This window comes from Xyrauchen texanus, chromosome 20, assembly GCF_025860055.1.
Source record: "Xyrauchen texanus isolate HMW12.3.18 chromosome 20, RBS_HiC_50CHRs, whole genome shotgun sequence".
NCBI classification, from domain to species: domain Eukaryota; kingdom Metazoa; phylum Chordata; class Actinopteri; order Cypriniformes; family Catostomidae; genus Xyrauchen; species Xyrauchen texanus.
The window spans coordinates 26,706,796-26,726,553 of record NC_068295.1 but is presented as its reverse complement, the minus strand read 5'-3'; the positions used below and the strand labels follow the sequence as shown (position 1 = coordinate 26,726,553).

The following is a 19,758-nucleotide window of genomic DNA, read 5'->3' as shown; positions in this document are numbered from 1 at the left end:
CCAGTTGGTTTTGGGTGAGAACAGACAAAAATATTAATCCTTTTTCATTGTACATCTTATCCTTAATTACGTTTCCATCCAAGGGTTTTTTGCGAAAAAATGAGTAGCACATCAAAAGGTTTACCGATATAGCTGATGGAAATGCAAATTATCGCTAAAATTTCACAAGTGTCGACATAATTCCAACTCTAGCGCATAAACTGTCGATACTTCAAATGTCATGAAAATCTGGGAAGCAAAAGGTACACAATTAGTGATAAACACATTTCTGTATGGAAACAGCTTAAGGGCAGATTTCTTTTGTGATAAGGTGTTTTTTTAGGCATGAAGTCATCACGCACACCATTTTTTTTTTTTTATCAATAAAAGGCCATTAAAATGGAAACAGGCAGACATTTTTTCGCCAAATTTCGCTAAAATGATTTACACGTTTTTTTTATGCATTTTCACTTTGTTGACAACAACAACAGTGCAAAAAGTGGAATGAAACTAGGCTATAAAAATCTCTAGGCATAATTATGATTTCAAGCTCGATTACACTTCCTAGTGTTGACGCATATGCAGAGCGCTAGATGGCGCTTTAAGATGTGTCATTGAGCTTGAAATAATGATCAACATTGAAACTCCTGTCAAGTTGTACAGTAAAAAAGGAGTTATATTTTGGTCTGTTCTCACCCAAAACCAACTGGATCCTTACAGAAGACATTGATTTAACCACCAGAGTTATATGGATTACTTTTATGCTAGGGCTGCAACTAACGATTATTTTGATAATCGATTAGTCTAATGATTAATGGAACGATTATTCGGTGATTATTGCAAAGATTAATCATTAGCTCTTAACTGATTATTCTGCTTGTGTCCCGACTTAAAATGTTGTATTAAATGTGCTTACTAACAATAAAGAGGACAAGATCATCTTTTAAAAATATTTCTAAATGACTTTCACAGAATTAACAGGAAAAAACACATTTTATTAAGTTTAAGTCTGTCAAGAAAAACTTCACTGCAAAACATCTTATTGTTATCAAGAGCTTTTGTCTTGTTTACCATTTAAAAATATCTGAAAATCCTTAAAACAAGATACATTTACATGATAAGCAACATATATGATTTTTAGACTTGCTTTAAGAGGATGTATCTTAAATATAAGCTTATTTTTTCACTTGGTTTTAATTCTGTGAGTGCAGTAAAGACAAAATAAACTTATATTAAAGATATGTTCACTAAAAGCACGTCTAAATATCTCATATGCTTCTTCTCAGGTGAATGCATCTTTTTTTAAAGGATTTTTAGATATTTTAAAATATTTGTATTTTTAATATTATATTCAACATTCCCAGATATCACATTTTTCTCCTGCAGTACAGCTAAAGTAACGGCACATTGTTTTAAAAAGAGTTTTAGTTATAGTGGAAAACAATCAAAAACACATTTGGTTGCAGTGTATAATGGGGAAGACTTCCTCTCTCACCTGTCTGTTCACTTCAATCCATCTTTCACTCACAAAAAAAAAACCTCTCTCTTATTTATAAAGCTGCCTATTGCCAATTTTCTTCACGATAAGAAATGCACAATGACATATATTATGATTCAATAAGTCGCACTTGAGGGATGAGCGTCCCCACGACAGAGTGTATCAGCCGGGTGCAGTTTCAATCTCTGCCCCTTAGAACGAGACTCATAGAAGAGGCGCTGACCTCACAGAGAAATGCCAGTTTCGGAGTTTATAGTTATTTACATGATCTGCTTTTGTATTATTTGAACTTTAATAAAGCTATAACGCATTATATATAACTGCATTTAAGATGTAACGCCCCGGCGTTTCCTTTAAAGCGTTCCGCCTCTGCTTATTCCACAACGAGAGTGCTTCTGTATTTACTTATTTTATATTTTTGCATTATAATTCTCTCATACTTTGTGATCTACATCACCTGAAGATGTTTGGAAAGTTTAGAGTGCATCTGGACTGTGATCTGTGTAATTCTTCTTCTCTCAGTCAGGCGCGAGCTGCAGTGCTGCTCTAGCGCGCCATCATGTGATCTCATGTTACGTTAAATGAGATCAAACGACTATTCGACAAAGAACATTTTTGTCAACAATTTTTTTTATTGTCGACCTTGTCGATAATGTCGACTAATCGTTTCAGCCATATTTTCTGCTGACTTTATCTTCTTTTTGGAGCTTCAAATGGCCATTCACTTGCATTGTATGCATTGTATGAACCTACAAAGCTGAGATATTCTTCTAAAAATCTTTGTGTTCTGCAGAGGAAATAAAGTCATTCACATCTGGGATGGCATGATGTGAGTAAATTATGAGAGAATTTAAATTTTTGGGTGAACTATCACCTTTAAGTAGGGGGACAATATTCTGACACTTATGTCAGGGCAATTCATGTCATCTTTTCATCCAAAGCAAATAGTGGCAAACAAAAATGCTTTGGTTTGTTATAAAAGCAAAACCCTTTGAATAAACATCTCCAATGGAAAAGTAACTCAAAGACAAATTCAACACATACTACACTTTTTTTTTATTTAGACAGCTTATTAATAAATACATGAATCAAAACAGATTCTACACCCTATTAACTGCCAATATGCTGAGATGTAAGATCTATAAATACATTAACATAGAGTGCATTACAGAGCAGGATGTTTCAGTTAACTGCTAAGATTTGCATGATCTGTCAGTACCAGTAGTTTTGGGGTTTTCAGTTGACCTTCTCAAAGTATTCTTTTGAGGCCTCTGGAGTTGGCTTGATCTAAAACCAACAAAAAATGCTATTACACAAATGTAGTCAAAACAGCAACAAGCCCTAAAAACATGACACAAGATATTTTTGCAGGCCAAATACCATCATTTAACAAAATTTTTATAACAAGATTTGACTTATGGTTTAAATCATGGTTTAATTATAAACTGTAATATTTAAGTATATTAAATAGTATTTTAAATTTAGCAGTTCTTCATGCACTGACCGCTATTATACACTGTGATCACTTCATGGCATTCCAGTAAAAAATGTAAAAACGTACTGTGGGCGACTTTGGGGTCCAGCTTGCAGGACAGACTTCACCATGGGTTTCCACAAACTGGAAGGCCTTGACCAGACGGAGGGTTTCCTCAACAGAGCGCCCAACCGGCAGGTCATTAACACTCATGTGTTTGATCACTCCATTAGGATCAATAATGAAAAGACCCCTATAAAGTAAACATTATTAGGGGATGAATCAATTTCCCCTTAATAAGTAAATTATCAAGTCTAGCAATGCATGAGAAGTAACTAACAGATCACAGGAATTAAAATAAAGGTTTTGAAAATGTCCTAAATAATAAGTACATAAAATAAATGGCATTAAAAGTTGCTTTTTAATTCATGCTACCTTAAAGCAATTCCAGGACCCTCCAACAGGACCCCATAGTCTCGGGACACTTGTTTTGTGAGGTCAGCCAACAGGGGAATGTGGATTTTCCTAATCCTCCACTCTACAGGAAAAACAGAGTAATTAAAGTTCAGATGCTGAGCTTAGCAGTTGGCATGCTTAGGCATTTCTGTTGCAAGATTCAGATCGAATCCCTTGATCCTATTTAGAGAACTTAGAATGTGTTGAATATGTAAAACATAATGTGTAAAACTTATCTGCATGTTGCCACTGTACTACTTGGACAGTATCTAGTGTGCATTTTAAGACAACTAATCAATATGTAAAGTGAATAGCGGGAATGGCAGATGAGGTTGTGCCTAAACCTGACCAGCAGCATATACCTTTCTTGGGGTGTTGGTCCAAGCCAGGTGGGTAAAATGAGAGTCCACAGACACACCAACTACTTCACAGTTTACATCATGGAACTCATTGGCCTTGTCACTGAAGGCGATGATCTCTGTAGGGCATACAAATGTGCTGCCGAGTGGGCAGAAATGAAAAATTCATATAACTTCATAGCAACACTTTTAATAATTTGTAGCTATAATGCAAACAGTGTTCCCAATAATGTTCTAGCTATAATTACACAATCCTAAACATGACTAATTGTTGTATTCCCTGCATATGCACACTTCATCCTTATGCTTATTATACTGCTCTCTTGAATACTTGATTCTATTAGGTCAATCACAGCATTCTGTGGTCAAATATTTTTGTGTAAGATTACTAAACTGTATACGGGTCATTGACAAACAAAGGTATCAGAGGTGATAAAAGTGAGAAATCTTTTCAAGTAATAGTTCACCCCAAAATTCTCTCATCATTTACTCATGCTCATGCCAGCCCAGATGTGTTGACTGTCTTTCTTCTACAGAACACCAATTAAGGTTTTTAGATGAATATTTCAGCTCTGTTGGTCCATACAATGCAAGCAAATGGTGACCAGAACTTTTAAGCTACAAATAGCATATAAAGGCAGCATAAAATTAATCCACGCTTCAGTCGTTAAATCCTTATCTTCAGAAGCAAGATGATATGTGTGGGTGAGAAACAGATCAATATTTAAGTCCTTCTTTATCATAACTTCTAACTTACCAGTAGGTGGCAATATGCACAAAGAATGTGAATCTCCAAAAACAAAAGAATGTGAAAGTAGATATTTATAGTAAAAAAGGACTTAAATGATGATCTGTTTCTCACCCACACTTATCGTATCACTTCTGAAGATATGGACTTAACAACTGGAGTCTTATGGATTACTTTTATGCTACCTTTATGTACTTTTTGGATCTTCAAAGTTCTGGCCACCATTCACTTGTATTGTATGGACCTACAGAGCTGAAATATTCTTCTAAAAACTTTTGTTTGTGTTGAGCAGAGGAAAGAAAGTCATACACATCTGGGAAGGCTTGAGGGTGAGTAAATGATGAGAGAATTTGTATTATTGGGTGAACTATCCATTTAACAATCTAGTTTAAAACGTGTCAAGTTTGCGGAAATGTAATCTAATGTAAAGTCCATGTTGGTTTCACAAATTTTTGAAAAACAAATTGATTTAATGACGTATTAAAATAAAAAACACAATAATATCAAGATGTTTTCTCAGGGTTCCTCCATATGACATATATTTTGATTTGCCTTTTTTTTTTTTTTTTATAAAAATGTCAAAATATTGATACAGGTGAAACTCGAAAAATTAGAATATCGTGCAAAAGTTCATTAATTTCAGTAATTCAACTTAACAGGTGAAACTAATATATTATATAGACTCATTACAAGCAAAGTAAGATATTTCAAGCCTTTATTTGATATAATTTTGATGATTATGGCTTACAGCTTATGAAAACCCCAAATTCAGAATCTCAGAAAATTAGAATATTACATGAAATCAATAAAAAAAAAGGATTTTAAATACAGAAATGACGGCCCTCTGAAAAGTATAATCATGCATATGTACTCAGTACTTGGTTTGGGCCCCTTTTGCATTAATTACTGCCTCAATGCGGCGTGGCATGGATGCTATCAGCCTGTGGCACGGATGCTATCAGCCTGTGGCACTGCTGAGGTGTTATGGAAGACCAAGATGCTTCAATAGCGGCCTTCAGCTCTTCTGCATTGTTTGGTCTCATGTCTCTCATCTTTCTCTTGGCAATGCCCCATAGATTCTCTATGGGGTTCAGGTCAGGCGAGTTTGCTGGCCAATCAAGCACAGTAATACCATGGTCATTGAACCAGGTTTTGGTACTTTTGGCAGTGTGGGCGGTGCCAAGTCCTGCTGGAAAATGAAGTCAGCATCTCCATAAAGCTTGTCTGCTGAAGGAAGCATGAAGTGCTCTAAAATGTCCCGGTAGGCGGCTGCGTTGACTCTGGACTTAATAAAGCACAGTGGACCAACACCAGCCGATGACATGGCTCCCCAAACCAACACAGACTGTGGAAACTTCACACTGGACTTCAAGCATCTTGGATTGTGTGCCTCTCCATTCTGCCTCCAGACTCTGGGACCTTGGTTTCCAAATGAGATGCAAAATTTGCTCTCATCAGAAAAGAGGACTTTGGACCACTGAGCAACAGACCAGTTCTTTTTTTCTTTAGCCCAGGTAAGAGTTTGACATTTGAAGCCCATGTCCAGGACCCGTCTGTGTGTGGTGGCTCTTGATGCAGTAACTCCAGCCTCAGTCCACTCCTTGTGAAGCTCCCCCACACATTTGAATGGCCTTTTCCTGACAATCCTCTCCAGGCTACGGTCATCCCTGCTGCTTGTGCACCTTTTTCTTCCACACTTTTCCCTTCCACTTAACTTTCTATTAATGTGCTTTGATACAGCACTTTGAGAACATCCAACTTCTTTTGCAATTACCTTTTGAGGCTTTCCCTCCTTGTGGAGGGTGTCAGTGATGGTTTTCTGCACAACTGTCAGGTCAGCAGTCTTCCCCATAATTGTGAATTCAACTGAACCAGACTGAGAGACCATTTAAAGGCTCAGGAACCCTTTGCAGGTGTTTAGCTGATTAGAGTGTGACACTTTGAGCCTACAATACTGAACCTTTTCACAATATTCTAATTTTCTGAGATTCTGAATTTGGGGTTTTCATAAGCTGTAAGCCATAATCATCAAAATTATATCAAATAAAGGCTTGAAATATCTTACTTTGCTTGTAATGAGTCTATATAATATATTAGTTTTACCTTTTAAGTTGAATTACTGAAATTAATGAACTTTTGCATGATATTCTAATTTTTCGAGTTTCACCTGTATTTAATGATGACAAAATAATGATATATATATATATTTTTTAATAAAAACTCCACACATAGCCATGAGAGACTAAAGGGCTTTGTTTGTTGTTTTTGTCACATGACAGAAAATTGGCTACCTACATGTTGGTAACACCACATGACTTTGTTAATTTGTTAATTTTATCCTAATCATGTTTAAAATAAAATAGTTTCATTGCTAATTATTTTAAGAAATTATAATCAAAGATTATGCAATACTAATGCCAACATTTCTTTTTTCAAGAATTTCAGCTTTTAATTCTATTTTTTATTGTCTCCGGAGAGTTACAACACATGACATTTTTGAATTTAAGCCCCAGAAAGAAAGAAAGAAGAAAAAAAAAAAAGACTAAAATGACTTTGAACACAATAAATGAAAACATGTTCATCATTACGTGTATTCAAGTAATTATTTTGAGTAATTACATTTGTAATTTACTTTTGAATAATTTAATAGATTATTATTATTAACTAATTAATAATAATAATTTACCCATAATTGACCATTGTCAAAGTTCAGAACAGAGTGCATTATAATGAAAATGAACAATTACCAAAAAATTACTTACAAATCTAGTGGGTAAAAGAAAAGGACAAGGTATTTGCCCTTGAAATCTTCTAGGCTTATTTCCTTGAACTCTCCATTAAGAACAGCTGTGCCTTTGAAGTGTGGCGCTGACTGAGTAACTGCTGGAGCCCATCTAGTAGCACCTGATATTTACAAACATAAACAATGGAGGTATAATGCAGATATAATTTTCAATGTACTGGCAAAATTTTTTGCAACAACTGATTTTTGTATAATAAATGTGGATGTATTCTTAATACTTACTGATTGAGAAGCGAGCTTTTTGTGCAGCAATGCAGGGAAGCGTACGTGGAATCCTGATCACTGATGCTCCATTGTGAAGCGCGAAGGCCTTCAGTCCATTAACTCTTCTTGCCTGTTGTGCAAATTACGTCATAAAAGAGCCCGGGTTAACGTTTCTACACAGATAGCGCCACATGTAACATCGTGCACACTGTAAAAATTACTCAAAGAAAACAAACACACTGAATGCGTGTGCTCAGTTATTCATAACAAAAAGGTCTACATTATACGTGCGTAAATGTTTTTTATAAACGTACAAAAAAAACTGTCATTATTATGCACAGCTTCTGACAGTTCATTTGTCAGTCCACGTTACATAATAGGTAGAAAGGTTAAGTACCGCGAAACGTGTCTACAAATTGAACAACGACTAAGCGATTCTAACTAAAACAAACTTGCACTTGAGTGTTAAATAAAAAATAATCATAGTAACATTTCGCCACTAAAACATGAAACTTACAGAAGTCCCGAGAAGTCTCCCGACGATGGAGGTTGCCATATTGTCAATTGCTCAATGTGTGAAAATCACCTCGAGAGCATCAACGCTGCGCACTATTTTCCCATTAGTTGCGCAGCGCGCCAAAAATGTAGATGTAACAGAAAATAGCATTTGTATATAATTTATTGTGCACAAGAATGAAGGATTCAAAATCAAATTAACCCCTACTACCTAATATTGTATATGTCTATGGCAGAAACAGTAAGAGTAGTATGCTATTCTGAACTAGACCATTCAGATGTGTCTTTTTCCTGCTTGACTGTCATTGGATGCTGTCTGTGCGCATGTGACATGCGGAAGAGTTGTAGACAAGCATGTCTGCGTGACCTTCTATAAACATCTCTATCACAATAAACAGACGAAAGTGAATTGGTGATGATTTTTTTCCAAGAGTATTAATTAAAAAGCTAAAATGGACCCCAACTTGCAGTACTGGCAAAGCAATGGAAAGGTACTTGGTACCTTCACGTGGTATCAGATTTTGATGTATATTTGTGTTCTTTATAAAAGGATAGAAATGGCAAATAAAATAATTGCATCTCTTTGCAGTCTTTTATGAGCCGACTGCGTCTCTGGTTCAATATCCTCGACCCCAGTTCTATGTTGTCATCAGAGGTAAGTAGCACACAATGCTCCATCAGCCTGTTGTTTACTATTGTTAATAAAATCAATCATCCTAATGTAGCGAACTGCTTAATTTGCCAGTCAGTCATGCTTTCCTATAACAAGCCTATATTAAGGATGTATAGTAAGTAGCTACTGTGTGATATGTCCCTTAACCCTGATTCTGTTTCACAATTTTAAATGAATTAAAGCAAAAAGAGAACAAAATATGCTGTCTTTCTTAGGCTGAAATTTTGAAGGCCCGCACTCTTCTTCAGAATCAAGGTATTAAGCAGACAGATGGAAAAGTAGGTTAATCAATATGCATAACAACCCTTTAATTTATCTTTTTTTTTAAAAAAACGTTATAAAGCATTATTTTCTCTCTCTTTAGGTTGCTAATGCCTGGTTACTGTCTCTTGTAAGTTAGAATTAATATTTATGACCTACACAGCAAAACAAACAAAAATATAAACAGTACTGTGCAAAAGTTTTAGGCACTTGTGAAACATGTTGCATAGTGAGGATGTCTTCAAAAATTATGCCATAAATTGTTTTCATTTATCAGTTAATGTCATAGAAAGTCCAGAAAAAATAAATCAATATTCAGTGTGACCACCTTTGCTTTTAAAACAGCCCCAATTCTCCTAGGTACACCTGGACACAGTTTTTCTTGTTGCATAGTGAGGATGTCTTCAAAAATAATGCTATAAATGTCATACAAAGTCCAGTAAACATAAAAAAAAGCCTAAATCAATATTTGATGTAACCTCCTTTGCCTTTAAAATAGCCCCGATTCTTGATACAGTTTTTCTTGGTTGTTGGCAGATAGGATGATCCAACTTCTTGGAGAATTCGCCACAGTTCTTCAGTCTCAAATGCTTCTGTCTCTTCATGCAATCCAAGACTGACTCAGTGTTCAGTGGGGGGTGTCTGTGGGGACCATGACATCTGTTGCAGGGCTATTTGTTCTTCTATTCCATTTAAAGCTGAAAATTTAAATAAACATCTTAAGACAAACGTTTGTGTGAAACCTCTTATTAAGACTTTTGCACAGTACTGTACATCCTAGTAAGATTCATGATTGGCAGCTCAAATTAGGTATTACCGTTTTACATTAAACTTAAAATGCTGTTATTTATTGGCATTTCTAGTCATCTGTCCATTCTGATACTGGAGCAGCAATTCCACCATTATTTCGTTCACAAGGTAACAAACTTGAGGGTTTATCTTTGTGTTTTATTATTGAAATGTACAATTTTTGTATGTACACGTTTAAGGATATAATTTACTGGTATGTGAAGCAATTTGCATTCCTTTGAATTAAAACATTTATTTTGTTCTCTGATGATATCATAATTCATTTCTTTTCCAGTTTTTCTTCCTGTATCAGCTCCTTTGGTGAGTCCTGATATTCAAAATGTGCTTACATTATGCTTTCAATGTGCTAGCAACACGTTGGGAGTTGTTGAACTATTAAAATGTTTTATTTGGAAAGAGCATTTTTATAATAATTTTCAAATGAAAGATTTCTCACATATTTCTAACTCTTCCTACAGATTGTTGCAAGTTTAATACCCCATAAAGGAGTTAAGCCTGCATTGTTCTGGCATGTTAGTACATTCTTCATCTATGTCTTTTCTTGTCAGATAAATTACAAGTATTTGTTACAGAATGTTCAACTTTGTTTTGCCACAGTTTTTGCTACAGAGTTACTCTGCTGGATTCAACCATTGTAACAGGAATGCAACTGTGACTAAGGTAAACAAATTAAATGTCTTATGTAAATTGATTATATACAAAACTGACTTTGTGGGGTTTAGCTATATAAATTGACCATTACATTTTTACAATTTGACTACTTTCCTGTTTTTGCTTAGGACAACAAAACATCAATGAAGCAGTCTATTCTTATTGTTGGAACAGTTTCCTACTCAACATTCGCAGGGGTAATTGGGATTTATGTCCTGGTTTTTCCACCAGAAAACCATATACATTCATCTTTCTGATGATTTTGTGCTTGGATTATTGTTAAGCAGGTGATCTTTTTTTCAGGCTCTTCCTCAGATTATACTCCAGCATTTTAGACTAATCAGTACTGTGGCTGAGACCTTTTGTAGATCATTCTTACCTATTCCACTTTCAGGTAAGTACACCAGTAATACACTACGTTAGTGTGAGTTTATATCGTTACTCCTTTACATATACTTATCTATAATGTGTGGTTCTACCATTAAATTGTATTAAGTAGTCTTACTTGCTTAGTAAAGTGTTAGTACCTGGAAAATAAACTCCATCTAGTGTCTGTAAGTTATAAATTAACTATATATATATATATATATATATATATATATATATATATATATATATATATATATATATATATATATATGTGGGGCCATGTCATCTGTTGCAGGGCTCCTGTTCTTCTATTCTGTTCTATTCGAAAAAGGAATATTTTGGAGTCTAAAATGTATATTTCCTTTTTGACACAGTAAAGCTGAAGATATAAATGACCATATTTAGACAAATGTTTTGGTGAAATATCTTGTGTGTCTAAGAATTTTACACTGTACTATATACTGTATATTTTTCTAGCTTGTCTAGCTGCATTCAGTGTAATCGTGGTGAGAAGTGAAGAATCAGAAAATGGAATACGAGTGTTTGATTCCAATGGGAATGCTGTTGGAGTCTCAAAAGAAGCTGGTTCCAAGGTGAGACTGTAAGCAAAGCATGTCAGCAAAACTGTATTGACATTTTGTGCTTCTGAATTTGGGCTATGATAGATGAGCGTGTTATTGCACTGTTCTGTTGCTGTAATTGATTTTGTATATTTTTTTGTTTACTTATTTTCTGTAAACCTCACATGTGATTTGTTATTTTTGAAGCCTTTGGTCAAATCGGTCATTTTTTGTAGCTAATTTAATGTTTTCCACCATCATCTGTTGGTTTTAGGCTGTAAAAGAGACTGCAATCTCGAGAGCGACTCTCTTTGGCACCACTGCAGCTGTTCCAAGTCTTCTGCTTGCCCTCCTCAAAAGGTACTAACCTTCCATTTCCCAATTATTGGAAGTTGAAGTGTTGGTAATGAAAATGTAAACTATGCTGTCAATGTCTCAGGGCAAAGTTTGTCCAGAGGAACCCAATGACAATCGCCCCTGTACGACACATCAGTACTGCCATTGTTTTTGGTTTAATGATTCCTGTGTCCTTCAGTCTGTTTCCACAGCTTGGCAAGGTAAGATACAATGGAAAATTAATAAATCCTTGTTGGTAGTGCTGATACGCAGTTTTGTAGATACAATTAGTAGTATTTGGATGCCACAAAATGCAATATCATTATCCATTACCAATACAAGAACAAAATTCAGATAAGTACCCTATCCCTCTTTTTGCAGATTAAGAAGGAGCATTTGGAAGAGGAGTTTCAGTCACTTGCCGGTAACAATGAACTGTTTTACCACAGGGGACTCTGATATTGTAATTGCAAACTTCTGAGGGTGACTTTTATTGACAGATTTGCTCACACAAAATGACAATAAAAGAAATTTAGTACAATAAGTCAACTGCGTTTCAAGATTGTGGTCAATAGAATCATTTTATGTTTGATAAGAACATCTGTTAGGTTTCGAATTAATAATAATTTAATACTCCATTTCAGGCTGAAAGGGTTAGGCACTGCATTGAAAATGAAATTCACCAAAAACTGCTAATGCATTTATACATTATTTCCCCTGCATCAGATTATGTCATCAATAATATTCCAGTTGTGACTCATACTGTATACAGACATTTTTTTGTAAAATTAGTAATAACATATACATTTAACAAAATATAACCAATTTAACAAAATTAAAAACAAAACCTATGGCCATGAAGGTTGGGTCATGACCGAAAGAACTAGGTCGCGAGTACAAGCGGCCGAAATGGGCTTCCTCAGAAGGGTGGCGGGCTTCTCCCTTAGAGATAGGGTGAGGAGCTCAGTCATCCGTGAGGAGCTCGGAGTAGAGCCGCTGCTCCTTTGCGTTGAAAGGAGTCAGTTGAGGTGGTTTGGGCATCTGGTAAGGATGCCCCCTGGCCGCCTCCCTAGGGAGGTGTTTCAGGCACGTCCAGCTGGGAGGAGGCCTCGGGGAAGACCCAGGACTAGGTGGAGAGATTACATCTCCACACTGGCCTGGGAACGCCTCGGGGTCGCCCAGTCAGAGCTGGTTAATGTGGCTCGGGATAGGGAAGTTTGGGGCCCCCTGCTGGAGCAGCTGCCCCCGCGACCCGACTTCGGATAAGCGGTTGAAGATGGATGGATGGATGGATGGAAAAACAATAGCTGAGAAAACTGCATTTTGACTTTTCTATCTAAAGGATTAGGACAATGATTAAGGAATTTTAGAAGTACAGCTCTATTGTCCTGTTTTTTAGGATATATTGCACACATATAACCTTTCATGATCAATTTAGGCAGAGAGAATAGCCCTTAACAAGTTTGAAATGAAATCTCCAAAAATATCAAGAAATGAAAAATTGAAACCAAGCTCCACTTCATAAGTATAGACCTTTGTATCTACATATAATCAGTATACAATAAAAAACAAAGTACTTTCACGTGAATAGCCAATAGATTGTTAATTAACATTATAACTTTAAGAATAGGTTTTGGCACTATACAGTAATATTAGTTGTCTAGTTCAGTAATACTTTCTCATTTCATTACATTCGGAATTTAACTTTAAGTTCCCATACCATACAAACAAATGCCATTCATTAAGACAATAATTAGGCAACCATCTGACTTTTTTTGCATTGATGTGCAACCGTGAAATCTTATGAAAGTTCAAACAAAAAAAAAGATCATGAAAAAACTCCGAAAAGCTTGCAAAGGAAGTGTCTAAATCGTTCCTTGGCTCAAGATCCAAATACTAAAGGATTGATTATGAAACATTTATCTAAAACCTGTGTTATCACTTAAAACATTGGACGTTACATGTTTTTATCACATTTCTTAATTATACACACAAGGAGGTCATGTATAGCAATGTTCTGTATATCTTTATATGAAATACAGTTCTGTGCAAAAGTTTTAGGCACTTGGGAAAAATGTTGCATAGTGAGGATGTCTTCAAAATAATAATAATATTATTCAAAATAATATAATGCGATAAATGTCAAAGTCCAGTAAACATCAAAATCCTAAATCAATATTTGATGCAACCTCCTTTGCCTTTAAAACAGCCCCGATTCTTTGTTCTTCTATTCCATTTGCTAAAGGAATATTTGGGAGTCTAACATTTATATTTCCTATTGACACACTAAAGCTGAAGATTTAAATAACCATCTTAGACAAATGTTTTTGTGAAGCATCTTATGTGCCTAAGACTTTTGCACAGTAATGTGTGTATAAATTATATATATATATGTATGTCTTTATATTCCAATATAACACTTGCACCATCACAGCCCCAAATAAAATCTCTAAACAGAGATTTTTCTCAAATAAAACTAATGGTAAGTTTCTCTCTGACTGTTACTGAGGCATGTCAATTGGATGCACTGATTGGTCAGATCTTCAGAAGTTGCTCAGCTGCAGCTAAGTGGAAGAGGAAGTTTTCAGTAGCTGGAGGGTAGTGCTGTTGCTTCAGAGTCTCCAAAGTCAGTTTAGAGTTCATTGTTTCATCAGCAAGAGACATCAGGTTACTGAGGATCTCCTTAGTTTTTACTGAAATATCCTGAAGATGGATTTATATGTGGAAAAAAAAAATGCAACATTTAACAATCAATAAGAATTTACACCTTTGGGTGAAATAAAAAGTCTAGGAAAATCTAAATGCTTCAAAGTAGGCCATGCATCACCGATCAAGTGATATTGATCATACTTTTAATGACCCTCCTTGTTCCTACTCAAAACTCACCTTAATAACCTGTGCATTTGTGCGATCACTGTCATCTGCGGCCTGGACAATGAAGAGGCCAATCTCTTTATGGAGTTTTCCCATAGCCATTGCCTCTGAAAAAACATATGGCGTAATGAGAGATACTTAATTTACATCAAACCAACAGTCATTCACTCCCACTCAAAGTGTAAAGTTGAAATGCTAACCTTTGGCATTTTGTGATATAGTGATCTCACTGTCTGGAAGATTAACACACACATCAAACAGGTCTGATCGGTCTCGAACTTCAGGATCCACAAACCCTGCAACATACCCTACAGAAATAGAGAATGAGGAGATTAATAAAAAAAATCATTTTCTGTGTAGTTTCTCCCAAAACCGTTTCCCAATGAAACCCAGTAGTGCCAGGAGGGAAAATGACTTTTTATTAATACCTGTACACAGCTTGAGGTTTTCCAGTTCATTATCATCCAGGTGAACAAAAGGGTGGAGTATGGACCAGTCTTTCCTATGCCACACAAGGCCAGGAAGTGCTCTGGGTTTTAAAAGGAAAAACAAAATATGTTACCACTTCCAGCCTTTTTAGTGCATGACTATTACCATAAATCAGGGCTATTTAACTTCATCGACAAGTGGGCCACATGTAAAAAATCTTTGGGCATGCAGGCCAAGCCAGAATATTTTGTTAACAAAATCATATCATATATATATATATATATATATATATATAGCCTATAATATTTGTTCACTGTATAAATAAAACATCTGTGTTTATGCTGTAGCTTTAGTCACCCCCCCATGAGAGCATTTTTCCAGCAGAAAATTCTGAATGAGAGAGAGAAAATCAGCTAAAAAGTACTTTACAATTTTGTCCATAACAAAGTATATCACACTGATACTAAACATTTTTATTGAACAATAACTGAAGTTTGTTGTATTGATGCAATGATTTAAACTTTTGACTTTTCAAATCAAATGTTTTCTTGACTAAATTAAATAGAAATTTAATGGTTCTCCGAACTCACGCTTATCAGTCATCCATGATTATAGTTAATTAATCTTCCTATTCGGTCGAAATGACGGATAATGATTATTTGATGTGCAACCACTGAAAGCATCTAAAAATGCGGCGCTCCTGCACAAGACACTGTAAAAAACATCGAGATGTGGTGCGACATCTGTCTAGTACAAGTATACATAGGAAAACAATTGAAAAATAGCTCGAACTGACACAAAATGCATTTGGTGTGAACAGCCCCTAAGACAACTCAAAACCTCATGCAGGCCACTGAAAATTTCAAACATGCTGGATTTGGCTCTTGGGCCACCAGATGAATAAACTCTTAACAAATATTCTCTTTGTTACATTACCACAATTACTATGTTGCTATGGTGACATATCAGTGCTGAATGATGAATTAGACCTTGATAATACAGATTATGAACACGGCTAATTCAATCAACTCCTGCCTACCAAAATGGCATTGAGACTGCAAGAGTGTAAAGATAAAAATTTACACTAAATGGCAGGTCGGCAAATAAGCAAACTGTTGAAAATTAATGAGCATTTCCACTTACCTTGTAAACTCCAGCAGTGCCTCAATATGTGGGTGATAGACCACCACTCTTTTCTTCAGCATTAGTGCTGTGTAAAGGATGATAATCTCCATACCAAACTGAGACACAACATCTACAATAACAAAGATTAGACATCCCATGAGGTCTTAAAAATCAAGTTATACAGAATCTAAATGTACATTTTCTAAGGTTACCTGACCTTTTATAGAGCCAGCCAAGTAGGCTTTCCTGACATCATAATCTTTGATAAGGAAGGAGCCATTCTCATCACTCTGGCATATACCTTTGGTCAGAACAGCAATGAAGCCTTCCATAATCTTCACAGGACTTCCATGTTTCATATACGTCCTGAACAAGAACATTTTGTTACAGATGTAACATCACAAACATGCAGCAACTGAATGTATATCCTTAGAAATGCAACAAAACTGTCATGTTAATTGTTATATGTAACATTAATGCTGAAACGCTTTGAATTATTTACTGTAGATTCAACACAGCAAACAAATATGCACTTAAGTGGGAACCTCCACTAACTGATTTTCACTTTGGACAAATTAAACCTACCTGCACAGAACTCTACTGAATGCAGCATATTTTTCAGGGTTAAAGTCCTTAGCTGTGACAACTATTGAAAAATGTGTCACCTGAGAATAAAATTGAATTGTCAGTAAGCTAATATAGTTGTCATCAAACATACAGATGAAAACTAGAAATGATTACTATCCATCTACAAAGTATATCATACGATTAGACCAAAACCACATAAGGAGAAATCAAAACAGTTGTCAGATGCATCCAAGTTATCATTTTAAGGTACGAGTAGCTGTAAACTTTAAGGATGGTTGTTATTACTATAAAGCAGATTACATTATTGTACCTTTTTCAGTGCAGTGGGTTCCTGAACTTCTACAGTGCTGATGTAGTACCAGATTCTGCAGTACTGACCGAACACAAACGTGTGCAGCACCTGACTGTCCAAAGTCAGGCAACATTTTCTTATCAGAAGCTCTCGCAGATCTGCACTGATGGAGGGATAGCACCAAACCCAAAGGGTGTCTGCATTCACATCTCTCTCTGTGTATGGGGACAATTCCAATTACTGACAAAATCATAGTTATGCTACTCTTTATACATAAAATATAGCGTTTTGATCTTACCAATAAGTCCAAGACTCAGCATCAGCTCAGACGTAGCCATATTTCATTCCTCGCCCACGTTAGATGAATAATTTCTGAACAGTTTAGAATGGGACTCGTCTAGTCAGCACAGAAAGACAAAACCCATCGTCGAATAAGTCTGTACAATTTATACAAGAGAACATGAAAATTATAACGCACAGACATGACACGGTTCTTGTTGCAAAGTAGAAGTTTAACACAGTGAATCCATCTGAATTTTTCTTTGTTAGTCTCTAGCATTATTTGTGTTGATAATTATCAAAATGTCAATCAGTTCTTCAAAACACTTGCAATACTTTCCTCGAGTAGGTGTAACAAAGGAAACCCCTAAACAAACAGAGACATACAACTAAATTTTATCACATAGGAGTCCACTGCTGGTCAAGTGATCAACAAGCTTCTTCCGGATTACGTGAGTTCTAGCAGAGATTATTCAACAGAGACGGGCCACTTCTATTGAAATTAATGGGAGAAATTGGAGCGCTCAACGGATGCAGAAAGGAAGTCCCGCCTTACAGATCAAATAGCCAATCATCTTTTAGTTATAGACAACGCCTGTCAGTCAAATCGCTTACGCGCATGCGCTTCAGCTATTCAAGCCGGGAAAATTGCGTGTTTTAGCGTAATATGCGGTAAAGAAGCACAGTTTATCACATTTTATTGCTGATTTGAAATAAGTTCTTTAATTGTAATCCCACTTGATCACTTGACCAGTAGTGGACTCCTATGTGATACAATTTAGTTGTATGTCTCTGACCAAGTAGATGGGAGCTGCACTGGCATGACTAAATATAGTCTTCCGAGAGCGTTTCAGAGATGGCCTACAGTGGAATGACTCTGAAGTTTGTCTAAAGTAAATGTCCAAAGTTTGATTTTGTGGTATTCTTATCTAGTATTTTTTAAATGTTGCAAATGTGTGACATACATTACAAAAATAAATGTGATAATTTCAGGAATTCCGATAAGCAACATACTATGTCCTGGTTTTCCTATAAGGGACACAAAAGACTCAACAGATTATCAAAGTATTAATACTATCTTTAAATGAACTTCACAAAACAGTAGTTAATTTGTTTGTTAAAGGATTATTACTGGTGAAAGGTATAGTTAACCCAAAAATTATAATTCTCTCATCATTTACTCAAGTCATCTCAAACTTGTATGACTTTTTATCTTCTGTGGAATGCAAATGAAGATATATAAATGCAGCATAAATGTAATCCATATAGCTCCAGTGGTTTAATCCATGTCTGCTGAAGTGTTCAATTTGATTTTTGGTGAGAACAGACCAAATTGACATCAGCAGTCTCCTTAGTGATCATGATTTCAAGCTCATTTACACTTCCTGGTGCCATACTCTGCGCATGCGTTATCGACCTTGAAATCATGATCATCAATGCTTTCTATAGTGATACAATCGGTTTTCACTGTACATCTTGTCATTGCAGTCTCTAGGCATGATCATGACTTCAAGCTCGATTGCACTTCCTAGTACTTGACACATTTATGCGCTATGGCACGAAGTGTAATTGAGCTTGAACATGCCTAGAGACTGTAATGACAAGATGTGCAGTGAAAAATTAATTATATTTTGGTTTGTTCTCATCCAAAACCAAATGGGTCACTTCGGAAGACAGATGAAACCACTGGAGTCTTATGGATCACCTTTATGCTGCCTTCATGTGCTTTTTGGAGCTTAAACATTTGGTCACCATTTACTTATATTGTATGGACAAATAGACATCATATCTCCAATAAAATGTATTTGTTTTTGTTCCACGGAGGAAATAAATTCAAACGATTCATAGATGACATAAAGGTGTGTAAATGATTAGAGAATTATAATTCTATGTTGCACTATTCCCTTTAAATACCATCTCTGACATGCTATTACCACAAAAAATTATTTAGACTCATCCCAATTTTTTTTAAACAATGGAAAAATGGTTAGGGTTGCCTAATAGGAATTTAACTATTCCATAAATATTAAACATCTAGAAGAGTGACTTTGACCAGCATTTCAATAAATAAACAAATACATTGAAATAAAAAAAGATGAAGAATCATCCATATCTAAAACAAAATCATAATAAATAAAACATATTTTAACCTAATCTATTCTATACATTGTTATGTAATATTAAAAAACAATCTTCCACTGGATAGTTGTAATGAATTAACATTAATATTTACAATGAAGGCTAAAGTGTGATAAAATATATAATTCTGACTAGGCTATAAACGTTTTTAAATGTCATACGATAAAGTATAACTTTTAATTTCTGTAGTAAAAAATAAATGGAAAGGTCCTGTCAAAATGTCAGAAAATTCAGAAGTTTTATCGTGACTTTCGTGTGTACTGTAGGAGAGAGCTGGGGGGGAAGTGCCGCGAACATACGGGAACTCTAGTCTTCCTCTCCGGCGCAGTTGCAGT

General features: G+C 35.5%; 3 protein-coding genes across 4 annotated transcripts; 1 reads left to right on the top strand and 2 right to left on the bottom strand.

The window, feature by feature from the left end:
• Nucleotides 1-2,515: 2,515 nt before the first annotated feature.
• On the bottom strand, nucleotides 2,516-8,299 carry prdx3 (peroxiredoxin 3). Its single transcript, XM_052151064.1, is given in 8 exon segments — nucleotides 2,516-2,764; nucleotides 3,039-3,204; nucleotides 3,387-3,474; nucleotides 3,477-3,489; nucleotides 3,770-3,905; nucleotides 7,277-7,418; nucleotides 7,540-7,651; nucleotides 8,039-8,299. Coding segments are annotated over 8 exon segments (747 nt in total). The 5' UTR covers nucleotides 8,078-8,299; the 3' UTR covers nucleotides 2,516-2,713.
• A 64-nt stretch (nucleotides 8,300-8,363) lies between these two features.
• Nucleotides 8,364-12,227, top strand: sfxn4 (sideroflexin 4). The gene is made up of 14 exons (XM_052151633.1): nucleotides 8,364-8,528; nucleotides 8,627-8,692; nucleotides 8,926-8,988; nucleotides 9,075-9,101; nucleotides 9,835-9,889; nucleotides 10,056-10,081; nucleotides 10,240-10,293; nucleotides 10,379-10,441; nucleotides 10,561-10,629; nucleotides 10,736-10,826; nucleotides 11,279-11,394; nucleotides 11,636-11,721; nucleotides 11,801-11,918; nucleotides 12,079-12,227. Exons 1-14 carry the CDS (start codon nucleotides 8,490-8,492, stop codon nucleotides 12,154-12,156), a joined length of 951 nt encoding a protein of 316 aa, XP_052007593.1. The 5' UTR covers nucleotides 8,364-8,489; the 3' UTR covers nucleotides 12,157-12,227.
• Nucleotides 12,228-14,229: 2,002 nt separating this feature from the next.
• On the bottom strand, nucleotides 14,230-17,733 carry dennd10 (DENN domain containing 10). 2 transcript variants are annotated; one of them, XM_052151630.1, is made up of 10 exons: nucleotides 17,627-17,733; nucleotides 17,304-17,444; nucleotides 17,024-17,220; nucleotides 16,711-16,790; nucleotides 16,343-16,491; nucleotides 16,144-16,255; nucleotides 15,000-15,100; nucleotides 14,772-14,879; nucleotides 14,584-14,678; nucleotides 14,230-14,400 (listed from the first exon to the last, which is right to left on the bottom strand). In XM_052151630.1, the coding sequence occupies exons 2-10, from the start codon at nucleotides 17,341-17,343 to the stop codon at nucleotides 14,233-14,235; spliced, it is 1,050 nt and encodes a 349-aa protein (XP_052007590.1). In that variant the 5' UTR covers nucleotides 17,344-17,444; nucleotides 17,627-17,733; the 3' UTR covers nucleotides 14,230-14,232. The 2 variants fall into 2 exon arrangements, with proteins under 2 accessions (XP_052007590.1, XP_052007591.1); XM_052151631.1 differs by having other exon boundaries at nucleotides 17,304-17,442; nucleotides 17,672-17,721.
• Nucleotides 17,734-19,758: the final 2,025 nt, after the last annotated feature.